Raw genomic sequence first — 23013 nt, 5'->3', positions numbered from 1 at the left:
CTAAAAATTCCGTAAGTATTTTAGTCCAGAGGCATATATAAAAACATATTTTCCCACATTTTGTGTACTTTGAAGTTAGGGCTTTTATTTCACAGTTGTATTTTTGTTTGTTTTTTGGTACTGTATATTGTGAAGTGTCAGTTATTTAGTTAATTATTTATAATTTTAATAAATTATTTATTTTATAAATTTTTACATTATTTTCTTTCTTTTTTTTACAGCAGTTTTAATAGCAGGACATTCGCCTCTAAGTGGTTTAGTAGAGGATACCTGCAACAACCAAGCATAGTAAAGCTCTCCCAAAGGATGAGTCATTACAAGTGTAACAACATAATCAATCAGATGACCAAACGTATCATCTGAGAAGGATGAGAAGGGTACAAAAACTTAAAAATTACAAAGCTTAAGAAAAAAAAAAAAAAAAAAAAAAAAGGTATTTGCATTTTAAAATAAACTAAATAGAAAAGGGTCCTGTCCAAACGGTTGCTATAAAATTAGGAGCACACAATTCCCCAGAATATCATTATAGGCTTAAACACTGAGATTTGTACTCGTGGAAATTACTAAAGTAGTCAAACCTGTTCATCAGAGTCCCAATACTTTTGGCAATATAGTGTATCTATCCATCAGCGTGTCTGTGTGTGTATATAGATAGCAATATTCTGCAAATAAAATTCTAAGTGTACTGCAAGATAGATTAAAACTAGCAATACTAACTGGCAATAAAAGGAAACTTTGTTTTCAATAATTTTTATGTACATAATAGGTAAACAATTCTACAGGTTCTGTGATTCAAATTAAATATTATAGTACTGTAGACATACTGGACAGACATTTTTCATTCATTCATACAGGCTGAGAGAATGAATACAATGAAACATATGGTGCTGAAAAAAAAGGCTTGGCAACGATCAGCATAAGGCGCAAAGGAGAACACAAAAAATACAAACAACAGAGAGCAAGATAGACAGAATGGCTGATGAAACCACAGCAGTATTTTATAGCAGCCTCTCTGTAACAAATACCCCTTAGTTCCACTGTACAAATATTAATTAAAACCATCTTTCGTATACTTAAACCATTCTTCAAAATTCAAAAAATCTTTCATTGATCCCAAATAATATACCACCTATAAGTGACTATAGTACAAACTATATGAATAAAAGTGTTTAGGTCAGGCTTAGAAGCCACTATGATCCTAACAAGGACATAGCAGATGATTGGCCCTCGGTCTTTAAGTCTGTAACTGATTGGTTCCTGGACTTCGAGCTCTTTCAGTAGGTGCGGCGAGTGGTGTAGTCCAGTACCATGCTGGCAGCACCCAGCAGCGCAGGATCCTCGAGCTCAGACACCATGACCTTGGTCTCCTGCACCGAGAGGAGAGCGCGCTGGCTGATCACCTGACGAACGGGACTCTCATAGCGTGCCGCCAGGACACCAGACAGGATCACCAGAGAAGGGTTGATCATGTGCAGGATGTTCACGATGCCCAAACCCAGGGCAGTTCCCGCTGTTAGGGAACATAAGAGAGGCTGTCAGTGCTTTTCTTCACTGCAAATCTGCTCAGAATAATGTATGTACTTGAATGTGCATCTTACCGGTGTGAAGAACACTCTCGGCTTTGGAGTTGCCGAGGTTAGCAGCTTTGATGAGATGACTAGCATTCACCAGTTCTTTGTTATTCACAGTCATTCCTTCCACCAACAGCAAGTCCTCTGTCATTAAACGTGAAAAAAACATGTAATTACAACGTTTTACTTTAACTTGGTAACATTTGTTACGTACAACTCTTCTATTACAAACCCAAACTTAGAACGCTACTATTATTTACTGATTCTGAACGAAACCATAAAATCAAGTCCCAGTGTTTATTAATTTTAAAAAATCTAGTTTCAAACTAGAAATGCTGCTAACAAAATTAGCAACTATATTGCTAATTTGAACCCGTTTAATGGGACAATGTTCTTAAATTATTTAACAAATTCACTTATATTTATTACTGTATACAGCATATTTAAATTTAAAACAAAAAAGCATTTTGATACAAAAAAAAAGATGACACTCAGAATAATGGTAGAAAATCGTCATAATTTCCAGTCCTCATAAAATAGCAAAAGGCGAAAAAGAATAGAAAGATTTTCTAGAAACAGATATGACTCCGTTTCATCAGTGATCATTTATTTATTTGATGTTATTTTGTTTTATTTTATTTCAATGAGATAAAAATGATAGAATATCTCATTAAAATAAAATTACAGAAAGATTTTTTAATACTTTACACTAAAAAAGGTTCTATGTTACTTCTAAACTTCTAAAGCATGTATTAATTTTGTTAATTTCAACATTTTCAAATACATTATTTGTACTTTATTAATATTCTATAATATTAAAATATATGTTGTTTAATAATATAATATTATATTCAAATAAATATTAAAATCAAAAGTTGTATCTGTTAATATTACTTAATTGTCTTGAACTGTTCTATTTTTATTGTAACAAATGTACTGCTTCGTTACGGCATTAAAGGGACCTTATTGTAAAGCAGAAATTCTAAATAAACTGTCACTAAAATAAATGAACAAGACATCCTTCAAATGTTGAGACACTTACACTACAGAAAAATGTTAGTAGGTGTCGCTTCTTTTATGCCACGTTGTTGTCTAGCATTCAGTGTGATTATTCTGTCATATCAGGGCAGGGTTTTGTCTTTAAAGAATGAACAGTTAAAGGTTGGTGGAGAAATATGAGGCTTAAAGATGAAAGGAATACAATTTCGGACAAATACAAACAATAGTGAGGGTTTACATCACTGTTAACTGACATTTTACAGGAATTCAAACCAGTTTAGTTGTTCACTATCAACTGAAAAAGAAATATTTGAAAAGCTGAAACATTTTGCGACAGAGTGGGCGAGGCTGATGAGCGTACTTTAGTCTAACTATTGACTGTCTCACCGTCATGGAGCCTCTTGGCTTCTCTCTGCAGGGCGAGACCTGAGGAGTAGGCCTCTATGCAGCCGTGGCTGCCGCACATGCACTCCGGTCCTTCCAATGAGACCACGATGTGTCCCAGTTCTGCCGCGCAAAACGTGCTGCCATGGATCAGTTCATTATGCTGGATTATACCACCTCCGATTCCTGCACAAGTAAACACAAAGCAAAGCTAATTACAGGCAGAGTTACAGAAGTCAAATATAAGTAACAATTATATCAATTTTAGTCTTTATTTTTGCAGGGACATGGCATTAGATACGTGATCAAACAGAAATGTGTTTGATCATGTATTTCCATTTATGTATTCTATTTACCTTCATGATTATGTATGTGTATATACACTCACTGGCCACTTTATTAGGTACATAATAAACTTGCTAGTACCGGGTTGGACCCCCTTTTGCCTTCAGAACTGCCTTAATTCTTCATGACATAGATTCAACAAGGTGTTGGAAACATTCATAAGAGATTTTGGTCCATATTGACATGATAGCATCACGCAGTTGCTGCAGATTTGTCGGCTGCACATCCATGATGCGAATCTCCCGTTCCACCACATCCCAAAGGTGGATTGAGATCTGGTGACTGTGGAGGCCATTTGAGTAAAGTGAACTCATTGTCATGTTCAAGAAACCAGTCTGAGATGATTTGAGCTTTGTGACGATGCATTTTCCTGCTGGAAGTAGCCATCAGAAGATGAGTACACTGTAGTCATAAAGGGATGGACATGGTCAGCAACAATGCTCAGGTAGGCTGTGGCGTTTAAACGATGCTCAAAAGTGTGCCAAGAAAATATCCCCCACACCATTACACCACCACCACCAGCCTGAACCGTTGAGACAAGGCAGGATGGATCCATGCTTTCATGTTCTTTACGCCAAATTCTGACCCTACCGTCTGAATGTCTCAGCAGAAATCGAGACTCATCAGACCAGGCAACGTTTTTCCAATCTTCTATGGTCCAATTTTGGTGAGCCTGTGAGAATTGTAGCCTCCGTTTCCTGTTCTTAGCTGACAGGAGAGGCACCCGGTGTGGTCTTCTGCTGCTGTAGCCCATCTGCTTCAGGGTTCGACGTGTTGTGCATTCTGAGATGGTTTTCTGCATACCTTGGTTGTAACGAGTGGTTATTTGAGTTACTGTTGCCTTTCTATCATCTCTAACCAGTCTGCCCATTCTCCTCTGACATCAACAAGGCATTTTCCACATTGTCCACACAACTGCCGCTATTTTCTCTTTATCGGACCATTCTCTGTAAACCCTAGAGTAAATCCAGTAGATCAGCAGTTTTTGAAATACTCAGACCAACCCGTCTAGCACCAACAGCCATTCCACGTTCAAAGTCACTTAAATCCCCTTTCTTCCCCATTCTGGTGCTCGGTTTGAACTTCAGCAAGTCATCTTCACCACATCTAGATGCCTAAATGCATTGAATAGCAATTTGTGTTACCAAGCACTTGAACAGGTGTACCTAATAAAGTGGCCGGTGAGTGTATATATACCTGTATCAGTTATAGGAAAAAAAACTATATTTCTCAATATTTTCTGATTCGTTCCCAGAAAAAGATGTAATTATTGCCCCATGACCTACTATGGATATAATTAACAGGAATACAATCACAATATTTGTGTGTAATGCAAAATAATGGTTCGGAAGTCTTCATTCATAACTGATATGGTAAAATCTAAGCAATCAAGCATAAAAGTTAAAAATATATACTACTGTCAAAAGGTAGGTACGATTTTTTAATTGATTTTGAAAGAAGTATCTTATGCTCACCCAGGCTGCATTTATTTGATCAAAAAACATTAAAAACAACAAGAATAATCTGAAATATTATTAAAATTTAATATAGTAATTTTATTCAAATGTAATTTATTCCTGTGATGGTAAAGCTGAATTTTTAACATCATTACTCCAGTCTTTAGCGTCACATGATCCTTCAGAAATCATTCTAATATGCTGATTTTATGCTCAGTTGTGCTGCTTAATATTTTTGTGGAAACTGGATCAAGATTCTTTGATTAATAGAAAGTTCAACAGCATTTAATCCAAATAGAAATATTTTGTAGCATTATAACTGTATTTACTCTCACTTTTGATGAAATTAATGCATTCTTGTTGAATAAAAGTATAAATAAAAAAATAAAAAATCTTGCTAACCCCAAATATTTGAATGACGAAGTATATAAAAATATACACATTTACATTATTAATATGTATAAAATTATCTTTAACAATTATATTATTACATATATTTAAATAAAGAGATTTTAGCTATAACCTTTTCAAATGGAAAATGTTTTTACCAAAGGTAAAATAAGATTGCAGTAACCTAAATAACCAGTGTGACCAGTCTGTCAGCTTTGATCCCACTTTCTGTCAGGTCTCATTCTTTGCATTATCAAACAAATGGAAAGGCCACCACCTCTAGCAACTGACATTAAGAGATGTAATAAAGTGAACGGACCGGTTCCAGTGATAATGGTGACAAAGTTCTCCACGCCTTTCCCATGACCGAACTTCCTCTCAGCAAGGGCAGCGCAGTTGCCGTCATTATCAACCCACACGGGGAGATGAAGTGCATTAGAAAGAGGAGTACGGATGTCCACCGAACTCCACTCGTTTATTAGCTTAGTGGAGTGGAGGACTATCCCATCTTGTGGGTTCACACGCCCCCCTGTGCTCACACCTGAAAGAAATGGACAGTGAATGAGTGAGTGAATTTACAGACACATAGAAAAAGACCCGGGACAAACGCAGACATACCGACACCCAGGATTCTGCAGTTGAGGTGAACGGCGTCAGCCATGGCCTGTTTGCACATGGTCAGTATCAGCTCTATCCTCTCCTCAAACGTCTTAGGATTCGCCTGGCTATATTTCTCAACCACTTCACCCTGAAACACAAGCACACATTTACATGAAATCTTCATTATGAAATATTTTACACCTAATTTCATGTCTATGGAAATATAAATATCAAACAAAGAAATATGAAGCAACAAAGGCAACCAACTATTAAACCATCACAATGAAATTCTGCAGGAAAAATTAAATAGTAAATTACTTCACCTTTAATTTTTTGCCTCAACCACATTCCGAAAGATACAATACCATTCAAAATATTGAGATCCGTCAGAAAGTCTCTTTTTTTTCTCGAAATAAACTAATACTTTTAGCAAGGATGCATTAAAATGACAGTAAAGTGACAGTAAAGGCATTTACGTTACAAAATATTTTTATTTCAGACTTTCTATTCATCAAATAAAAATAAAAAAAACCACAAAATTAAGCAGCACAACTGATAATATTAATAATGATTATTTAAAAAGATTTTCTTGATAATAAAAAATGGTTTTTAAATAAGAGATGTTTCTTGAGCACCAACTCAGCATATTAGAAGAATCAAGTAACACTAAAAGGTGAAAATTCAGCTTTGCCATCACAGGAATAAATGACACTTTTAAATATATTAAAATCTAAAACAGTTATTTTGAATAGCATTTCTGTATTTTTGATCAAATAAATGCAATCTTGATGAGCATGGGAGACTTTTATAGACATTTGAACGGAAATTTTATGCATGCAAATTAAAAAAAAAAAAAAAGAAACAGCATAATAATAATCTGTCCTTGCTACAACAGTTAGAATTTTTTTTTGCTTTTATAATTTTGATTTGATCATTTGTCATGAATTTGTACATCTCCATCACTCTGACTGGAAGTATGGACCCTGTGATAGTTATACACCTAAACCAATAAAACACTTGGTCAAACTGCAGCAAGTAGACATTTAAATATGGAATTTACTTAGGAATTTACTAGGAATATTTAATTTTAGACTGCTTGAGCACCAGTATGAGGTTTATAATGTAATGTTTATGAAATAACAGGTGAATATATATATATTTTACAATATAATATATATTGTAAAATACAGAAATCTCAAATAAGTGTGTCTAAATCCAGCATTTATGGCCAAATATTTAATTAAACTTATATAATTAAACTAATTATATTTAATGGTGAGTCTGTCAGTCTGCGCTCCAAGAAACTGCACTATTCACACACAGAAAGAGCTGATTACACAACCCTTCTGATCAAACCTGCCACTGTTTGTTTTACAGTCAGACTTGTGTGCGTCACATGAATGAAATATTTACATGAGTGCTGCATATCCTGCTGCATAAAACAGGTCACAGTCTGGCACACACATCCTATCATAAGCAAACACAGCTGTACTAAGAACGTAGAGCATGTCCTGCATATTCTAAAAGATGAATTGAATCTGAACACCTGACTCCACAGGTTTGCTCTCCATACCTTCATACTGACGATGGCGACACGAAGGTTGGTCCCCCCCAGGTCTACAGCAAGGGAACTTTGCATTTCCAAAATGTGGTCAATATCTTGAGAGATGCACTCCTTTACCGCTGGGAAACAGAACTTTTTCTGTAGTGGCTCAGAAAGGTCAATGGACTGCATGAACTTCAAGATGCGTTGGACCGCATTTCCATCACCGTAGATCTTGGAGCTAGTTTACAGAAACAGAACATACAGGACATGTTCAGGATCTGAGTTTACAGTTAGTTTACATTTGAGTTATCTAAAAATGGCCACAAATGAGCCTATTTATCTAACTATAATGATGTCATAATTTAATGATTCCATACATGCAAATATGCTATTGTTTGATAAATCAGTTTGCCTGATATCGGTTTATGAATCAGTTGGTCCAGAGTTATTATTGTCAACTAAAACTAGTAGATATAGTTAAATATAAACATTAATTGAAATATAATTATATTAAAAGGAGAACTTAAAGAAAATTACACGCCTTAAATGTGTTGCCTTAACAACTCAGAATTGAAATAAGTAGAAGTTCTACAATTTCTAAATTGCAAACTAAATTAGTACTATTTACAAACTAAAATGGATAAATAAATAAAAAATATATAAATATAACTTTTTAAAAAAGAGAAAAGCATATAACAAAATTACTAAAACTTCAAATAAAATTAAACTGACAACTGAAAATGCTAAAATAAATTTATTATTAAATGTATTTATTTTTATTAAAATATTAATAATAAATAATAATATATAAAAAAAAGTTTACCACAGATATATATATATATATATATATATAAATAAAATGTATTACCAGGGGTAGCGTTTTCCAAACTGCAGCTCCAGGGCATGGTATATTTTATTATGTGTGTCTGCGTCTCGCACATGTAGAACATTTTCCCCTATTGCCAAAATAACATGAATTGGTAAACCTGATCCATCAAGACTCATACTACAGATTTAAACACTCAGTTAAACAATAAGCAGCCCAAGCCTTTTCAGAAGAACAAACATGCCATGCTGATTTCATGATGAATTACTGTACATCCTGAATGAAAATGAACACTATATAAAAAGTACAGGATAGTGATCATATCCTGCCATAATGCTTTCATTTCCTCTGTAAAGGTCTGTAATTCATATTCATAACTAATCTCACCTGTTTCTCGGCCCGTCTGGCGAGTCCCTAGGTTAATGACAGGTGTTCCGAACGCTCCGACCTCCCGAACTCCACAGCTGCTGTTCCCGATCATGCAGCCGGCGTGTGCCACCAGCTGGATGAACTGATCGAATGGAACATGCTTCACCGCACGGAAGTTTGAATGCTGTTCGATTCCCTTCCGCCTCATCACACGAACCATCTCCTTACTGCCTGCACGACCCAAAACACAGAGCAATATGGGATTAATGGGGCGGAATTCTACTACACTTCATCAGCATTTATTCAGGGAAGGATTCATAAGACCCTTTCAACTGGTAAGGTCATTTGCACACTGAGTCTGAAATTTTTGTTTGCATTTTTTCGTATTCGTCATCCTTTTCTATCAAAATGCTTGCTATGGATGCAAAAACGCAGAAAATGGAACCTGATCCGATTTTTTTATGACGGACGAAAGTTTCGGAGGCAGTATGTAAATGTGATTGACACAACGTGAGGTCGTATTTATTTTTTAACGTGCAAAAGTTTCAGACAAAAATGTCATACTCCGTGTGCAATGACCTTTAAAGTTGTTTGAACAATTAATCCAAATGTCTGGCTCATAAGAGTCACAATTCTATTTTTTCAGAGTTTACATTTAATTCAAACTACAATTATGACATATTATATTATGTGTTATTAACTAAAACTACAAAAATGTCAATTGAAATAAAGCTTAAATAAAATGAAAGAGATATTAGATGAAGAAAACCAAATTACTCAAATCTAAACCAAATTTAAAATGAAAACAATATGAAAAAAGCAAAACTAAAAGCAAATGCAAAACATGGATGAATAATAAAATAGTCATACAATGGCAAATGTCTCATTACATTAGAAAGGCCCTGATATTTGGGGTGGGTGAAATGACAAATTTATTTCACAGTAATTGTCAAAATATAGTTATTTTTGCAGTAACAAAAAAAAGGCTAAACAGCAGACAATATAATATATTAACTAAAATGAAAACAAAAATTGAATATATAAAACGAAACCTAATTCAAAATATGTATGAATAAATATTACAATAGCATATGTGACCCTGGACCACAAAACCAGTCATAAGTGTCAATTTTTCTAAACTGATATTCATACATCATCTGAAAGCTGAATAAATAAGCTTTGTTAGGATAGGAAAACATTTGGCCGAGATACAACTATTTGAAAATCTGAGGGTGCAAAAAAATCTAAATACTGAGAAAATCACCATTAAAGTTGTCCAAATGAAGTTCTTAGCAATGCATGTTACTAATAAAAATTAAGTTTTAATATATTTATGGTAGGAAATTTACAAAATATCTTCATGGAACATGATCTTTACTTAATATCCTAATGATTTTTGGCATAAAATGTTTTTTTGATCATTTTGACCTATACAATATATTTTTGGCTATTTCTACAAATATACCCCAGCGACTTAAGACTGGTTTTGTGCTCCAGGGTCACATATAATTAATACTAAAATAACATTGATTATATTGTGTCTGCAATTTTTATTTTTCATTGAACTTACAGCAAAAACAACTATATTTTAACAATCAACAAAATTATACAGTGAAATTTTTGGTTACACCACCCACTCCATCCTTTTGTTTCTTTGAACAGTTCTATTCCAATGGAAGAAACAGCAACTCTGCTTTGACTGCTGCCTCCAGTAGTGTCTACCTGTCATTAAGACCAAACTCAAAACAAACGTCAAACTGTTTTGTCTGTTTCTAAAGCCCTTGTAAGTTATCTTACACTGCTGATAAAACCTCTGAGGGTCACACAAAACCCTTCAATCTGAGAGAAACTGCAGCTGTACTCAGGAAGTAAAAGTGTGTATAGTGTTATCGATAAGAAAAAGTGGGGAAAAAAATCTAAATAAAACAAGAGAAAGAGCTGACCAGCATCAATATTCGGGAAGAGAACGAGAGTCCTCTTGTTGAAGGAGATGAGGGCGTCCAGCATTAACTCATAGATCTTAATGGAATTCTTGATGTCTGTGGTAACAGGATGCTGCAGAGCTACAATATAGTCCTGTTCCTTCACTTCATCCCCTGTTTAAGAAATAAACAAAATCACATATACATAAAAGACAGCATTTGAAGTTTTTAGCAAACTTAGTCAGAAATTATTGATTGCATAGTCTTCATTGTTTATCTCTAGTAACTGCCATCTCAACCCATTCCTCTATAGTACATACCAAGCCACGACTTGATGATATCAGTATAATCGTCTCGTTGGTGGGCTGAAAGCAGCTTGTCGTATGACGGGCAGCCAGCCAATAAAATGTGAGAGTGGTCTTCGCACATAGAGATGAGGTGTCTCTCTGCGGAGTGCGTGCAGACGGCGTGGTAATGTGCCAGTTTGGAGATGGCGTGACGAATGGAATCATCAATGGTGCCGCTCACTTCTCCACCTTCCAGGTGCAAAATGCGAATGTTCATTAGAGCCGCTGCCGTCGCCAAGGCCAGAGCGTCAAAACGGTCACCGTGAATGAGCAAAATGTCAGGGGCGAGACGCTGGAGCACGTCGGGAAGCTTCACGAGCGCGAGACCCACAGACTCCACCATAGCAGCTTCATCCTCACCACGAACAATGGTGTGCAACTTAGAGCCAATATCAAACTCATCCTGTTCAATCATACGAAATGTGTTTCTGGGAAAGAGAGAAAGAAACTCATCATTAATTACGCCTTAGTGCTGCAATTAATGATTATTTTGATCATTGATTAATCTGACGATTATTTCTAAAATTACACATATGTATATAAAACAATAATTTTACTTAATAAATTCAATTTAATCCATTATTAAAATTGTTATTGCACATCCTGTCAAACAAGGATGTTTTCATGATTATTATTTATTTTAGCGATTAGTTTTTGCAGGCCTACATCATCATGCATCAAAGAGCAATAAAGATCCATCACAAATCAGTACGCAAATAAATTGAAAAAAGAAGACCAATTTGGATTCAGTATGCAGATATTACAACAACATCTTAGCTGTATGTTACAGTTAGAATGGTCAAAATGTAAGAAAGTTGCGCACATCCCACAAACCCAGATAGGGCTCAGGTGCAGGCCAAAAAAATTCAAATTATAGCAAAGAAACAAACGTAATGTCCGCACACTGAATTGACTGCACCATAAAAATATATACTGTATTGCAACGTTTCGACCATCGGGTCTTCGTCAGGCACAAATATTGTTATTTTATATTTGTTTATATATAATACAGTTTATATATAATTATATAATATTTCTTTATTATTATGGTTATTTGTGCCTGACGAAGACGAAGAGCAGTCAATTCAGTGTGCGGACATTACGTTTGTTTCTTTGCTACAGTTAGAATGGTGCACATTTTCAGTCAATTTTAAAAATTTATAATTTTATTTTTAGTATTTAGCATCAAAGACAGAAATGATGTAGAAACCAAAGTCTGAGTGGTAAGAGACAGCATGTTGTCCATTTATAGTACTTTGAAAAATAGAGTCTTTGCTTCCTGTAGGTAATGTCAAGTTTACATGACCCAAGGAGGAGTCAAGACTGGTTTGGTTTCACTGATAAAAGACAATGGCTTCTAGCCACCATCAGCAGCCCACTGTGAGAGCCAAGATCCCACCGTCAAGAGCTGCATTCCAACATTTCCATGGCAACAGTGAGAAATAGTGCTGATTCATGTTCTGAAGCTCTCAAGCCCAGATGAAGATAGAGTTACTGGACCTGTGGCTTATCTCTCTCTTTATATTACTGCTATGAGACGTTATCACCAAAATTTCAGTCAATTCAGATCAGGATCAGATCTGTTTAAAGGAACAGTTCATAAATAAATGAAAATTCTATCATCATTTACTCACCCTCATGTCACATTTCAAACCAGTAGGACTTGCTTTCTTCAATGGAACACACACAAAAAATAATAATATAAAATAAAATAACATTTTGAAGAATGTCTCACCTGTTTGTCTGTAAAATAAAAACCACTGGGGACCAAAACAACTTTGGATCACACCAACTTTCAATGCATGGACAAAATACCTTCTTTTGTGTTCCATTGAAAAATCAAAAGCATTTCAGTTTTGAAACGCCAAGCCTAATTTACTTAGAGTTATGATTGTCAGCTGCTCTGATATGCAATATTCCTTAATTTAATGTATCAGTTAAACGACTTAAAACTTATGATCAGCATAATCTAGCAGTCTTACCCATAATCGTCAATGAGATGTGAACCCAGCACCACCACCTCCAGGTCAAAGATTTCAGGTTGAGACTTGATGCCGAACATGATGGGTGCGAGTTTAGAGTAGTCCGCTCTGTTACAGGTGGCCACGCACACGCGTAGTGGTTCCTTCAAACTCTTCTCCGATCGCTCCATCTTCTGCTGTGCTTTCTGGGTCCTCAGATAGTAAAGTTCCTAAATGAGGAACATGATTACAAATGTATACAATATTCTGAAAATATATAAAGAAGAATGAATATGCGAATGTAGTCACAGCTTAGTCACACTTTGGAAAGTTACTACATAAGAAAACCATTAAAAGCAATAGTTTATTTAGTGCCATCATCCTTCCACTAGAAGACATAGTCCCTGACATGTAAACTAAAGTTAATAGATATTACTAAAGTATATTGAATTTCAGCACAACTTGAACCCTGTATTGACTAATCATCATCCAAGATTGGAAATTGATCTGCTTAATATACTACCGTGCAAAAGTTTGGAGTTAGTAATATATACTAACTAATATATATATATATATATATATATATATATATATATATATATATATATATATATATATATATATATATATATATATATATATATATATATATATATATATATATATAATATCACAGTTCCCAAAATTATATTAAGCAACACAACTGTAATTAGAATTGTTTCTTGAGCACCAAATCAGCATATTAAAATGATTTCTGGAGGATTGTGCAACACTAAAGACTAAAGATACGGCTGCCGAAAATCAGCTTTAAAATATATTAGAAAAGAAAAATAATACTTCACAATAATGCAGATTTTACCTATCTGCCATGGAGAGCATAACAGACTTTCAAAACATTCAAAAATCACACAAATTCCAACCCTTTGCTTGTATGCTTAAATAAAAGAAAAAACAATGAAAATACTATTGTAGTAAATCAGAGCAAGCCTTTCATGCCAGGGGTTTACAAATTGAGAAGGATCATACTTACATGAGTATTCCTGACCTGAACACTCTGAGGCATGAAAACAGAATAAGGAAAGAAAAGAGGTATATTTCACTATGTCACTTCATTGAGGAATATAAAACTATGCATCCATTCTGAAAGTGACCTGCCTGAATACACGATCCTACTGCAGCACACATTGCTAAACGCTCTTTCAATGCCAGAGGACACCTTCAAACGCTTGTACCTTGTATATGGACATTGACCATTTTTACGACTTCAAACCTGTTTTACAGGATTACGTAAACAACACAACTGGAAAGCAGCAGAAGCAAAGTACATGGAATATAGTGGCTACGGATACGAGTGCCAAAGTCCCACTGCATTATAGAGAAATCAGTCAGGAAAAAAAAAAGTCTAATTTTTGGAATGGAACAGTTCACTGAATCTTTACCAAAAAATAGATTTGTTAAAATTTTTTGATACATTATGCTTTATGGCTCACATATATGACATTGAGAAATACAGGGCTCACACAAGGAAAAAACATATCTGTTTTATTCAGAGCAAAAATATGCACCAAAACTGAGCAAACACATGCAATTTTGTGCAGATATTGACATTTATATAGCCAAAACAGAAGATGAAATTCTGATCATGTAAATCAATAATAATATTACAGGTCCTAATAGTACAGCAGACTACTTGCATAAAATACTTATAAATATCAGTAGTAAAATAATATTTAAATGTGTAGTTTTATGACCAAAGCTCTATATTTTGTATTGTGGGGCAAAACATACAATGAATTTCTCAAAAGCCTGTTGTATCATATTTGATAGTTACATTTTAACATTATTTAACATCTCATCTAAAGAGGAGTATGGATAATCCAGGACCACTTAAGTTGCTTCAGTCCAGTAAATGTTCATCTTGAAATATTACTAACAATCAGAGGTGGAAAGTAACGAATTACATTTACTCGCGTTACTGTGAGTAGCTTTTTTGTGTACTACTATTTTTTAAAGTAATTTTTAAAATCTGTAATTTTACTTTTACTTAAGTATACTTTGTTTGAAGTATTGTTCTTCTCTACATTTTAAAACACATTAATTACTGAGTAAAAAAAAAAAACGCTCCCTGGAAACTACTGCAGTAAATAATGAGCAGGAGAACAACCTGGGGCTTAAATCACAAGAAAAACATGCGTTATGGTGCAGACCCAGCTGAAAAGCAAACCCTGTCGTATTCTGCTGAAGTTTAACTCAAAGGAAATGAAGTGAGCCCCTGGGCTAATTTATGCTCTATTATGTAGTGTAAGCAGGGCCAGAAAATGTATATTTTTATGTCATTTCATACAGTAAATCAATATCACACGAAGAGTGACTTTTTTCTACGTGACGATTTTTTTTTACAACAGTTACAATAAACAAGATGTTAATTAAGAGACTTGCGTTTTAGACACCATATTGCCTGTTTTCACTCTATTTCGACAACAAAAATAGTTCCGAACACAGCCACCATCGCACAGTTCTGCATCTCTGAGCAACATGACGGTGATTCGTTCCAGAATGAATCAACCGTTTAAATGATTCGGTTCAATCGCAATGACTCAATAATTAACAGTGACTTGCTGACAATTAAAGTAATTTAATTTCACATTTAAAGTATCTTTTGATTTTTTTTTTTTATATAATTTCAAATGAGTATTCAACATTTTATGTCTTATATGTCAAAACATTATTTCTTCAGTTGTAACTGCAGATTAAATGCATTCATGTACTGCATTAAACAGTGTGTAAATACATCTAAATGCTACTTCAGATGAAGCTTCTGTGTTTCCTCTGCATTGCAAAGATGAATTTTGTTGATACTGATTTAATTTGCCTGGTAACAGCCCAAATGTCTTATATTCTATATAACTGATTCCTTTAATTAAAAACAACTAGTTTGAGATTTATAGGCCTATCCCAGGGGTGTCAAACTCAGTTCCTGGAGGGCCGCAGCCCTGCAGAATTTAGTTCCAACCCTGCTCCAACACACATACTATGTAGTATTCAAATAATCCTAAATGATTAGATTAGTTGGATCAGATGTGTTTAATTAGGGTTATAAACTGTGCAGGGCTGTGACCTTCCATGAACTGAGTTTGACACCCTCGGCCTATCCCAGTTTTGTCTCCCTCCCACTGTTAAAAAGTAAGCAAGTAATTTTTACTCAGAGTAAATTTTAAATTAGCTACTTTTTACTTTTACTTGAGTAGATTATTAGACTGGTACTTGTACTCAAGTAAAATTTCATTAATGTAATGGTACTTTTACTTGGGTAGAATATTTTCATACTCTTTCCACCTCTGCTAACAATATAAACTTTTATTTTTTTTTTTTACTTTATAAAAATCAGTAAATGTTTCACAACAAAAAGATATTTAGTGAAGACAAAAGTATTATGCGATCCGAGGAGAATATAACTGCAGAGGCAAAGCAAATGTTGTGGTAATCTGATTTAAATTAAGCATTTTGTCTCATAATAGTACTGATTCCATACAACAATATTCAATGACATTAATATTAGAATTAGGGATGCACCGATACCACTTTTTCCAGTACTCGCTCGATACCGATACTTTAATTTTTGTACTTGCCGATACCGAGTAGCGATACCGATATTTTTATTTTATTTTTACATTTTTTAAATATTGGGTAAAGAAAACAAATGAGTATGTAAAATGTTAGTTGATTAACTTCATTTATCAAATAGATACTGTCAAACCAAAATTTATTCAGACACCTTCAACATTTCTCACATTTTATTCACTATAGTTTAGAAAATGCTAATAAAATATTACAAGAACTCCAAGTTAAACTGTGTCAGAAGAAATTTAGCTTGATAATACCTTTCTATCAATCAATCAAAATTATTCAGACAGCTGTTGGTATGACAATATTTACACAACTATCAATACTTTGTCAGGCCACCCTTAGCCTTAATGGCAGCCTGTAGTCTCCTGGGCATGCTGTCAACCAGGTTCATGAAAGCCTGAATTTCAATTTTTTCCATTACTTGGTCTGAATAATTTTTGGTCTCACTTTTGTATCAATTTTACTGGTAGTCCACTGTATGAAGAATTTTTGGGTATAATTTGTCACAGTTTACTTTATTTTGCTATCCTCAGTTACTTAAATTAACTATAGTGTCCTGCACCCACTAGTAAAAAAAATAAATAAATAAAAAATTATATCTGGTCTCTGAATAATTTTTGGTTTGACTGTATATGCTTCGGTTATTTTTCACACTTAATTATGCCCATTAAAATGTAATTTACAATTTTTTGTTACTTTCAGTGTTAATTTTGTATTTATTTATTTGCTCTATGGTACATCATCTTAAATAGCATTAGAGCTGCTCCATTGCAGCGGCTCAGTGCTGTAACCACGCTTTTTGCTGTAATTATGCAGGGAACCACTCGTTATAAATCAATCATTTTCAGATATAGAATTTTTTTTTTTTTTGAAAAAAAAAGGAAAACACGCACAGGAAAACATGGAAAAAAAAGAAAAACACGCACAGCGCACGCACTTATGTGTACCGGAGCAGATGAAACGGACAAGTACAGAACAGCCTAGCGCATTTCACACAGGCTGATAGTTTCACTTGTGTTTCACTCGTGTTCAATGCTTAAGGTTAAAAATAAATTATGTTTAAAGTGAATGAATGCCCCTATATGTTGTCATATATTTATGATTTAGTTTTAATTCAAATGATGCGTGCTGAGCGAACATCAATAAAGATCACACCACAGAAGAGCGCGCGAAGTACAAACTTTCCAGTGATATCTGTGAGAAAGGGATATTCACTCGACAAGCTCGCGCATCTGCACTGCCGCGCGCTGGATCCACTCAGCGTGTTTTGCTTATCAGCTTGCTCACATCAGCTATACAGGCATTAATACTGAATGTTTAACATTATATTCATTGCATGTACATTTTTAGACATCCTTAATCTCTAATAACTACATTCTTCTGTCTGTTTTTCTGTTGTTGGTGTTTCTTTGTCTGAATATGGCACTGATCACATGCGTGGTATCGGCGCATTTTAACGAATACGAGTACGAGTACATGAGCTCAGTATCGACCCGATACCCGATACCAGTATCGGTATCGGTGCATCCCTAATTAGAATATATATAGTTTTCAGCCATTCACAATTAAAAGAAAACTATCCCAAACTTGGAGGAATGCCACAAGGGTGTGTCTTGGGGCCAATACAAATATGTTCAAGTTTGTGGTTCGAGTCATCTTCTGTCACAAAGCCAAAGATGACTGGAAAATCGGGTCGTGTCAAATGTAAATTGTCACAACTAAATGCCATGACAAACCAGTTGCATTTAATGAGCCGGTACAAAGAATAATTGACATGTCCTAGAGGTTTCATGCTCTTAGAACATGGGTACATATCCAAATCAATGTATTTTTTTTATGTAAATCATTTTCAATGTCTTTTTTCATGTTGGTCAAACCACACTTCCTCTAATTTAACAGATTCATTACTGTTCATTACAACTTAATTACTAAATACTACTATTAACATAAAAATATGCCAAACTCCTTAATATAGCTCTTTATTTTTAAGATTTTAGCATTTTAATTCTTCATTTGAATCTTAGGTTTGTCACACCAGCTTGACATTATATCCCACAAAAACAGTTAATTAATTTTAATTTAGAAAAAATTATAATAGAAGAGTAAATCATATGTAAATCATTACAGTATGTTAAATGTGCTGTACATTCATTCAAGTGCCACTGAGAAATGTATAGTCGGTACAGCGGTAAGATACATGTCACAGTGATTTAAGCTAGAAAACACAAACTGGTTAAACAGGACCAAATGAACATACAGATCAATGAATGAATGAACATTTTAGCTGCCAAGGTCAGTTCAAAACAACAGTGTACATTTGTAAAGTTTAAGTTTGTTAAGATTTTTTAAAATAATCTTTCATCAAGGTTGCATTTTATGATTTAAAAATGAAAAAACAGTAAGGCTAGGAAATATTATTGCAAATTAATTGAACTGTTTTCTATGTTAATATATTTTATAATGTATTTACTCCTGTGATGGCAAAACAGAATTTTCAGCAGCAATCACTTCATTTTCAGCAGATATTTCTTATTAATAATGTTGAAAACATTTTTTGTGGAAGTATTTTTTTTCCCCAGAAAATATTAGACCACAAACTTTCAATGTAAACATGCAGTAATCTTAACCTGACATTACAGAGATGTGCATGTAGGTTCTTCACGCAGAAGAACCCTGTATTATAATGACTTATTCAAAGATTCACTCGCATGTGATTTTACTCTTGTGGTATGACATGAACAAGGTCTCAGACAGTACAGTGTCTGTGCTCTATAGCCAACAATGTCTACAGACCATCTTCAGGGCCAACTCCCACGCGTCCTCCAAAAATGAGGTTACAACAGCATATGGCATAGTTTAAGGCAGTGATAGGCCTTCTGGGAAATCTTCATCACTCTCACACTTCTCCTACTATGTACTAGAGGGATTCTCGAGCACTGTCCCACCAGCCTCTGTGTTTATCATCTACTCCACATAAAAATAAAACCCAGAAGTCACATCACTGATACCATTCTGACTAAGTGTCCACATCAAGATACTGAGAAACCCACCATGTTTCCAGCTCACACACTTATCATCCCTGCTAAGAGGCATCACAAGACTCTAGCTGCACCCTAAACATTACAAACGGGGAGGGAGAGGGACAGAAGCAGGCAGAAGGAACGAGAAAAAGCAAATGACAAAATGGCATCTGACTCACGTGTGGGTTTCTAACATGTCCTGGCATCATGGTGTGTGCAGTGTTTTCTTTTCTGCTGCTTTCTGAATCAAATGGAGCACCTTTCAAGCTGCTCTCGCTCTATTCGGCGTCTCTGACAGCCATTAAAGCAAAAGGGAGGAGGACAGTGACCCCCTGCATGCTTCACACAAAGCAGCTCTGGCAGGACCAGCCCAGGGGGCGGGGACAAGACAGCTCTTGCGCACTAATTGGCTGTCTGGGGGAGAGGCGAACTAGTTGTGTCTCTGCCCCCTGGATCATCTCCACTATAGAAAGAAGTTAAAAATTTTAAAAGCTTAAAGGCGGGGAGAAGAGAAGGAAACACACATGCACACAACAGTTGGCAAGCATGTGTACACAGAAACAACATCCTTCTTCATAATCCACATCTTACTTCCTTTTAGCAGATGAATCAGAATCCTATCTACAATCCAGCACATCACTATAATTCCACAACACACTTTCAACAATTCTGATATATCACATTCTGTAGCTATATGGTAATATTTTTGCACCTTCAAACTTATTTTTAGCTTTATTTTTAAACCAGCTAAAGAAAGCATTTGTTGTTGTCTTTTAATATACAATATTATAATGAAATAATTTAAATTAAATAGTAATCATGCTCTAAAAAATGTACAATGATTATCAATATTAAAAATATACAGTATTAATTATAATAAATACATTAATACATGTATATGCAAAATATAATATACGCAAGTATTATATGTTTTTGTATTAATCTAATAAGTAACATTCTGACTTGCTGACAAAATTATGCTGATGTCATAAAAGGTAACTGACAAAATATAAGCATTTTCAAATTATAGCCACTTTATTTTATCATAAGTTATTATTTTCATTTAATTACTTTGCCATGCCAGCATTTTTTCCCCTAACCAGATATGTTAATTTAATTAAAGAAGTTTTCATAAAATAAATGAATAATAGAATGATTAGCTAGATACAGTAACAGAAATTACTAATAAAAATACAAAACTTTATAGTTTTCAGTGGTATATTTGACCAAAGGATAGGTCTGAAAATATTAAGTAATACTATTTATTATGATATTTATTAATTTGTTAATAAAATTAATAAAATATTAAATAAATATAGTGCTGTCATCTGGAAGGGTGTGTTGTGTGCCGAGCGTTAAATTTAGGTGTGGTGGACAAGGATCTGTGTCTGTTTGCATTTCAGCTTTTACATCCTAAAGCAGAATTTAAGCGTCACATCGACAGTGATGTATCTGACATGATCTGCACAGAAAAGGTGCTGCGTCACAAAGTACTGATAACGCAACAGCTGCAAGAAATCATAGCCTATAAAGAAGCTTATAAGACTTCAAGCTGCCTACGCCAAATCCTCCAAGGACCATCTTAATTATTTCCTTTTGACAGTTTAGACTGAATATCTATGGCATTGATCCATGCCATATCAATCTTAGTGCTCCTTTATTTAGATGAATCAGCTCATTAAGGTACTATTTCCTATGAGTGTGAGTTTCAAATAAAGCATACCCAGTCTTTAAAAAGTTGAGTGAGGAAGAGATAAGCATAAAGACAACTTACAGCGTGTTACGGATCAAGCGTGTTACTTACAGCGTGTTACGGATCATCACTGTGTTACGGATCAAGACCAGAGCTTTAACCTGAGGTGAGAGACGAGGCCAAAAAAAATACAGATAGAGCTACTGCATGCAGTCTATTCCCTAATGCTGTATCACTGATACTGGAATAATTCACAATAACACAATCAAGCATCTGGAACCGCGCACATATTTGTCAGCAGACACCAGGCGTCATATATTCAACTAGGCTAATAATTGAATACTATTAGCTTCTTTTACACACCAACCAAAATTGGCTATTTTACTGACTCCAAAAAACACCAGAAGATGCCCAGGGTCCCTGATCACCTGTGTGAACATGACATAGTCCAGGAGGCATGAGGACTGCAGATGTGGCTAGAGAAATAAACTAATGTGTCTGTAATATAAGATGCCTGATTGTCGTAAAACATCTGATTGTCCTTGATGTGGCAAACCACATGTAACAATGTGTCCTGCCAGACATGTTCAAGAACAACTGAGCATGTCTTGGTGGGAGAGTGGAGTAACATCACTGCAGGATTCTGCAAATCTGGTGCAGTCAAGAGGATGAGATGCACTGTAGTACTTACAGCAGTAACTAAATCCAGAAGAACTGTGGCAACTTCTCCAAGATGCTTCAAGGGTGTGTGACCATCTTTTGCATTTAAAGCAGCTTTTTTGCCCTAGTTGCGCATAGTTTTTCAGGTTTCTTGAAGCTGCCACAGTTCTTCTGGATTAAGTCTGTCTCAGTTGTGTTTTTCCTGTCATTCCAGACAGACTGGATGAATGAGTGTGGAGCACTCGCTGTTGTCAGACAAAAATATCACTGGATTATTACAATTAATGGCAAAATTAATGTTTGAACACGTAAACTGATATTTCCTACGACACACTACAGCAAAAGATAACTTTAAACATTTTTAGCTGGTAAAATACTGGTGTGACCACCACTAAGTCTGGATATTTGTATCATCCTTACTTTAATGCTGACTAACTTACATTACTGACTAAATACAATACATTAAGGCAGATGAGCTGTGAAATGAAGTTATTAATAAACGGCAGATGTCGAGTCTAGCTTACAGTAACGTTAACGTTAAAGTTTCGCGAGTGCTTTTATACACACTCTCCTCCTACATGCTAGCGAGCTGTGTTAGCACATTACTTACGTTGACACGATTATCTGTAGTACATTCCCTTGCGTGATGACAGGTGTTACAGAATCGAATATATCTAATGCTGATAGATTTAATAAATCAACAACAGAGGCAGATTAATCTGGAGTCAATGCTAATCGAGGATAGCGCTGTGGGAAGATTCTTTCTCCGTTTCTTTTGGAGGAGCGGGCGAGTCACAGCTCACTGCTGCCACCCACTGACTGGAACTAGCATCAACTGTCGCTTCTTTTTCCAAAGCAAAAATACTGCACATTTATTATAAATAATACATTTTGAAATTTCTTGATTTATTTGTTTCAATGTTTTATATTTTTCACTGAAATGTCCATTAGCACAATCAATAACAAATCTCTTGAGCATTGTAACTTGATATAGCCTATAGGCTAGGGTAACATAATAGCTATGTCATTTAAAGGGAAACAGTTGAATTAAACTCAAAGGGAATAATTTATGATTTTATAGGGAATTTGAACAGAATCACTGTGTTACGGCTGATCACTGAGGCGACAGCGATTCACTGAAGGAGCCGTATAACACCAACTCTGCACTGGATATTACAATCTAAAATATAGTGAAAACACTATCAAATAGCATCGGCAGATTAAAACATTAACTTGTGAGCACAAAACACAAGATACTTCTCTTTTCAATATAAACAAGGCTTTATTTGATCAATC

General features: G+C 34.8%; 1 protein-coding gene across 4 annotated transcripts; it reads right to left on the bottom strand.

The window, feature by feature from the left end:
• Nucleotides 1-742: 742 nt before the first annotated feature.
• Nucleotides 743-22518, bottom strand: LOC306872512 (bifunctional UDP-N-acetylglucosamine 2-epimerase/N-acetylmannosamine kinase-like). Of its 4 annotated transcripts, XM_079421111.1 has the most exons (13): nt 22328-22518; nt 13748-13771; nt 12739-12947; nt 10730-11184; nt 10431-10583; nt 8506-8718; nt 8161-8248; nt 7320-7530; nt 5765-5894; nt 5466-5687; nt 2958-3140; nt 1599-1715; nt 743-1510 (listed from the first exon to the last, which is right to left on the bottom strand). In XM_079421111.1, the coding sequence occupies exons 3-13, from the start codon at nt 12906-12908 to the stop codon at nt 1275-1277; spliced, it is 2178 nt and encodes a 725-aa protein (XP_079277237.1). In that variant the 5' UTR covers nt 12909-12947; nt 13748-13771; nt 22328-22518; the 3' UTR covers nt 743-1274. The 4 variants fall into 4 exon arrangements, with proteins under 4 accessions (XP_079277237.1, XP_079277236.1, XP_079277235.1 ...); XM_079421110.1 differs by lacking the exon at nt 13748-13771 and having other exon boundaries at nt 22328-22494; XM_079421109.1 differs by lacking the exons at nt 13748-13771; nt 22328-22518 and adding an exon at nt 19544-19722.
• Between the last annotated feature and the right edge of the window lie 495 nt (nt 22519-23013).

Source organism: Barbus barbus (assembly GCF_936440315.1).
Source record: "Barbus barbus genome assembly, chromosome: 7".
Taxonomy (NCBI): Eukaryota; Metazoa; Chordata; class Actinopteri; order Cypriniformes; family Cyprinidae; genus Barbus; species Barbus barbus.
The sequence above is the reverse complement of the archived record's forward strand: the minus strand, read 5'-3'. Positions and strand labels throughout refer to the sequence as shown.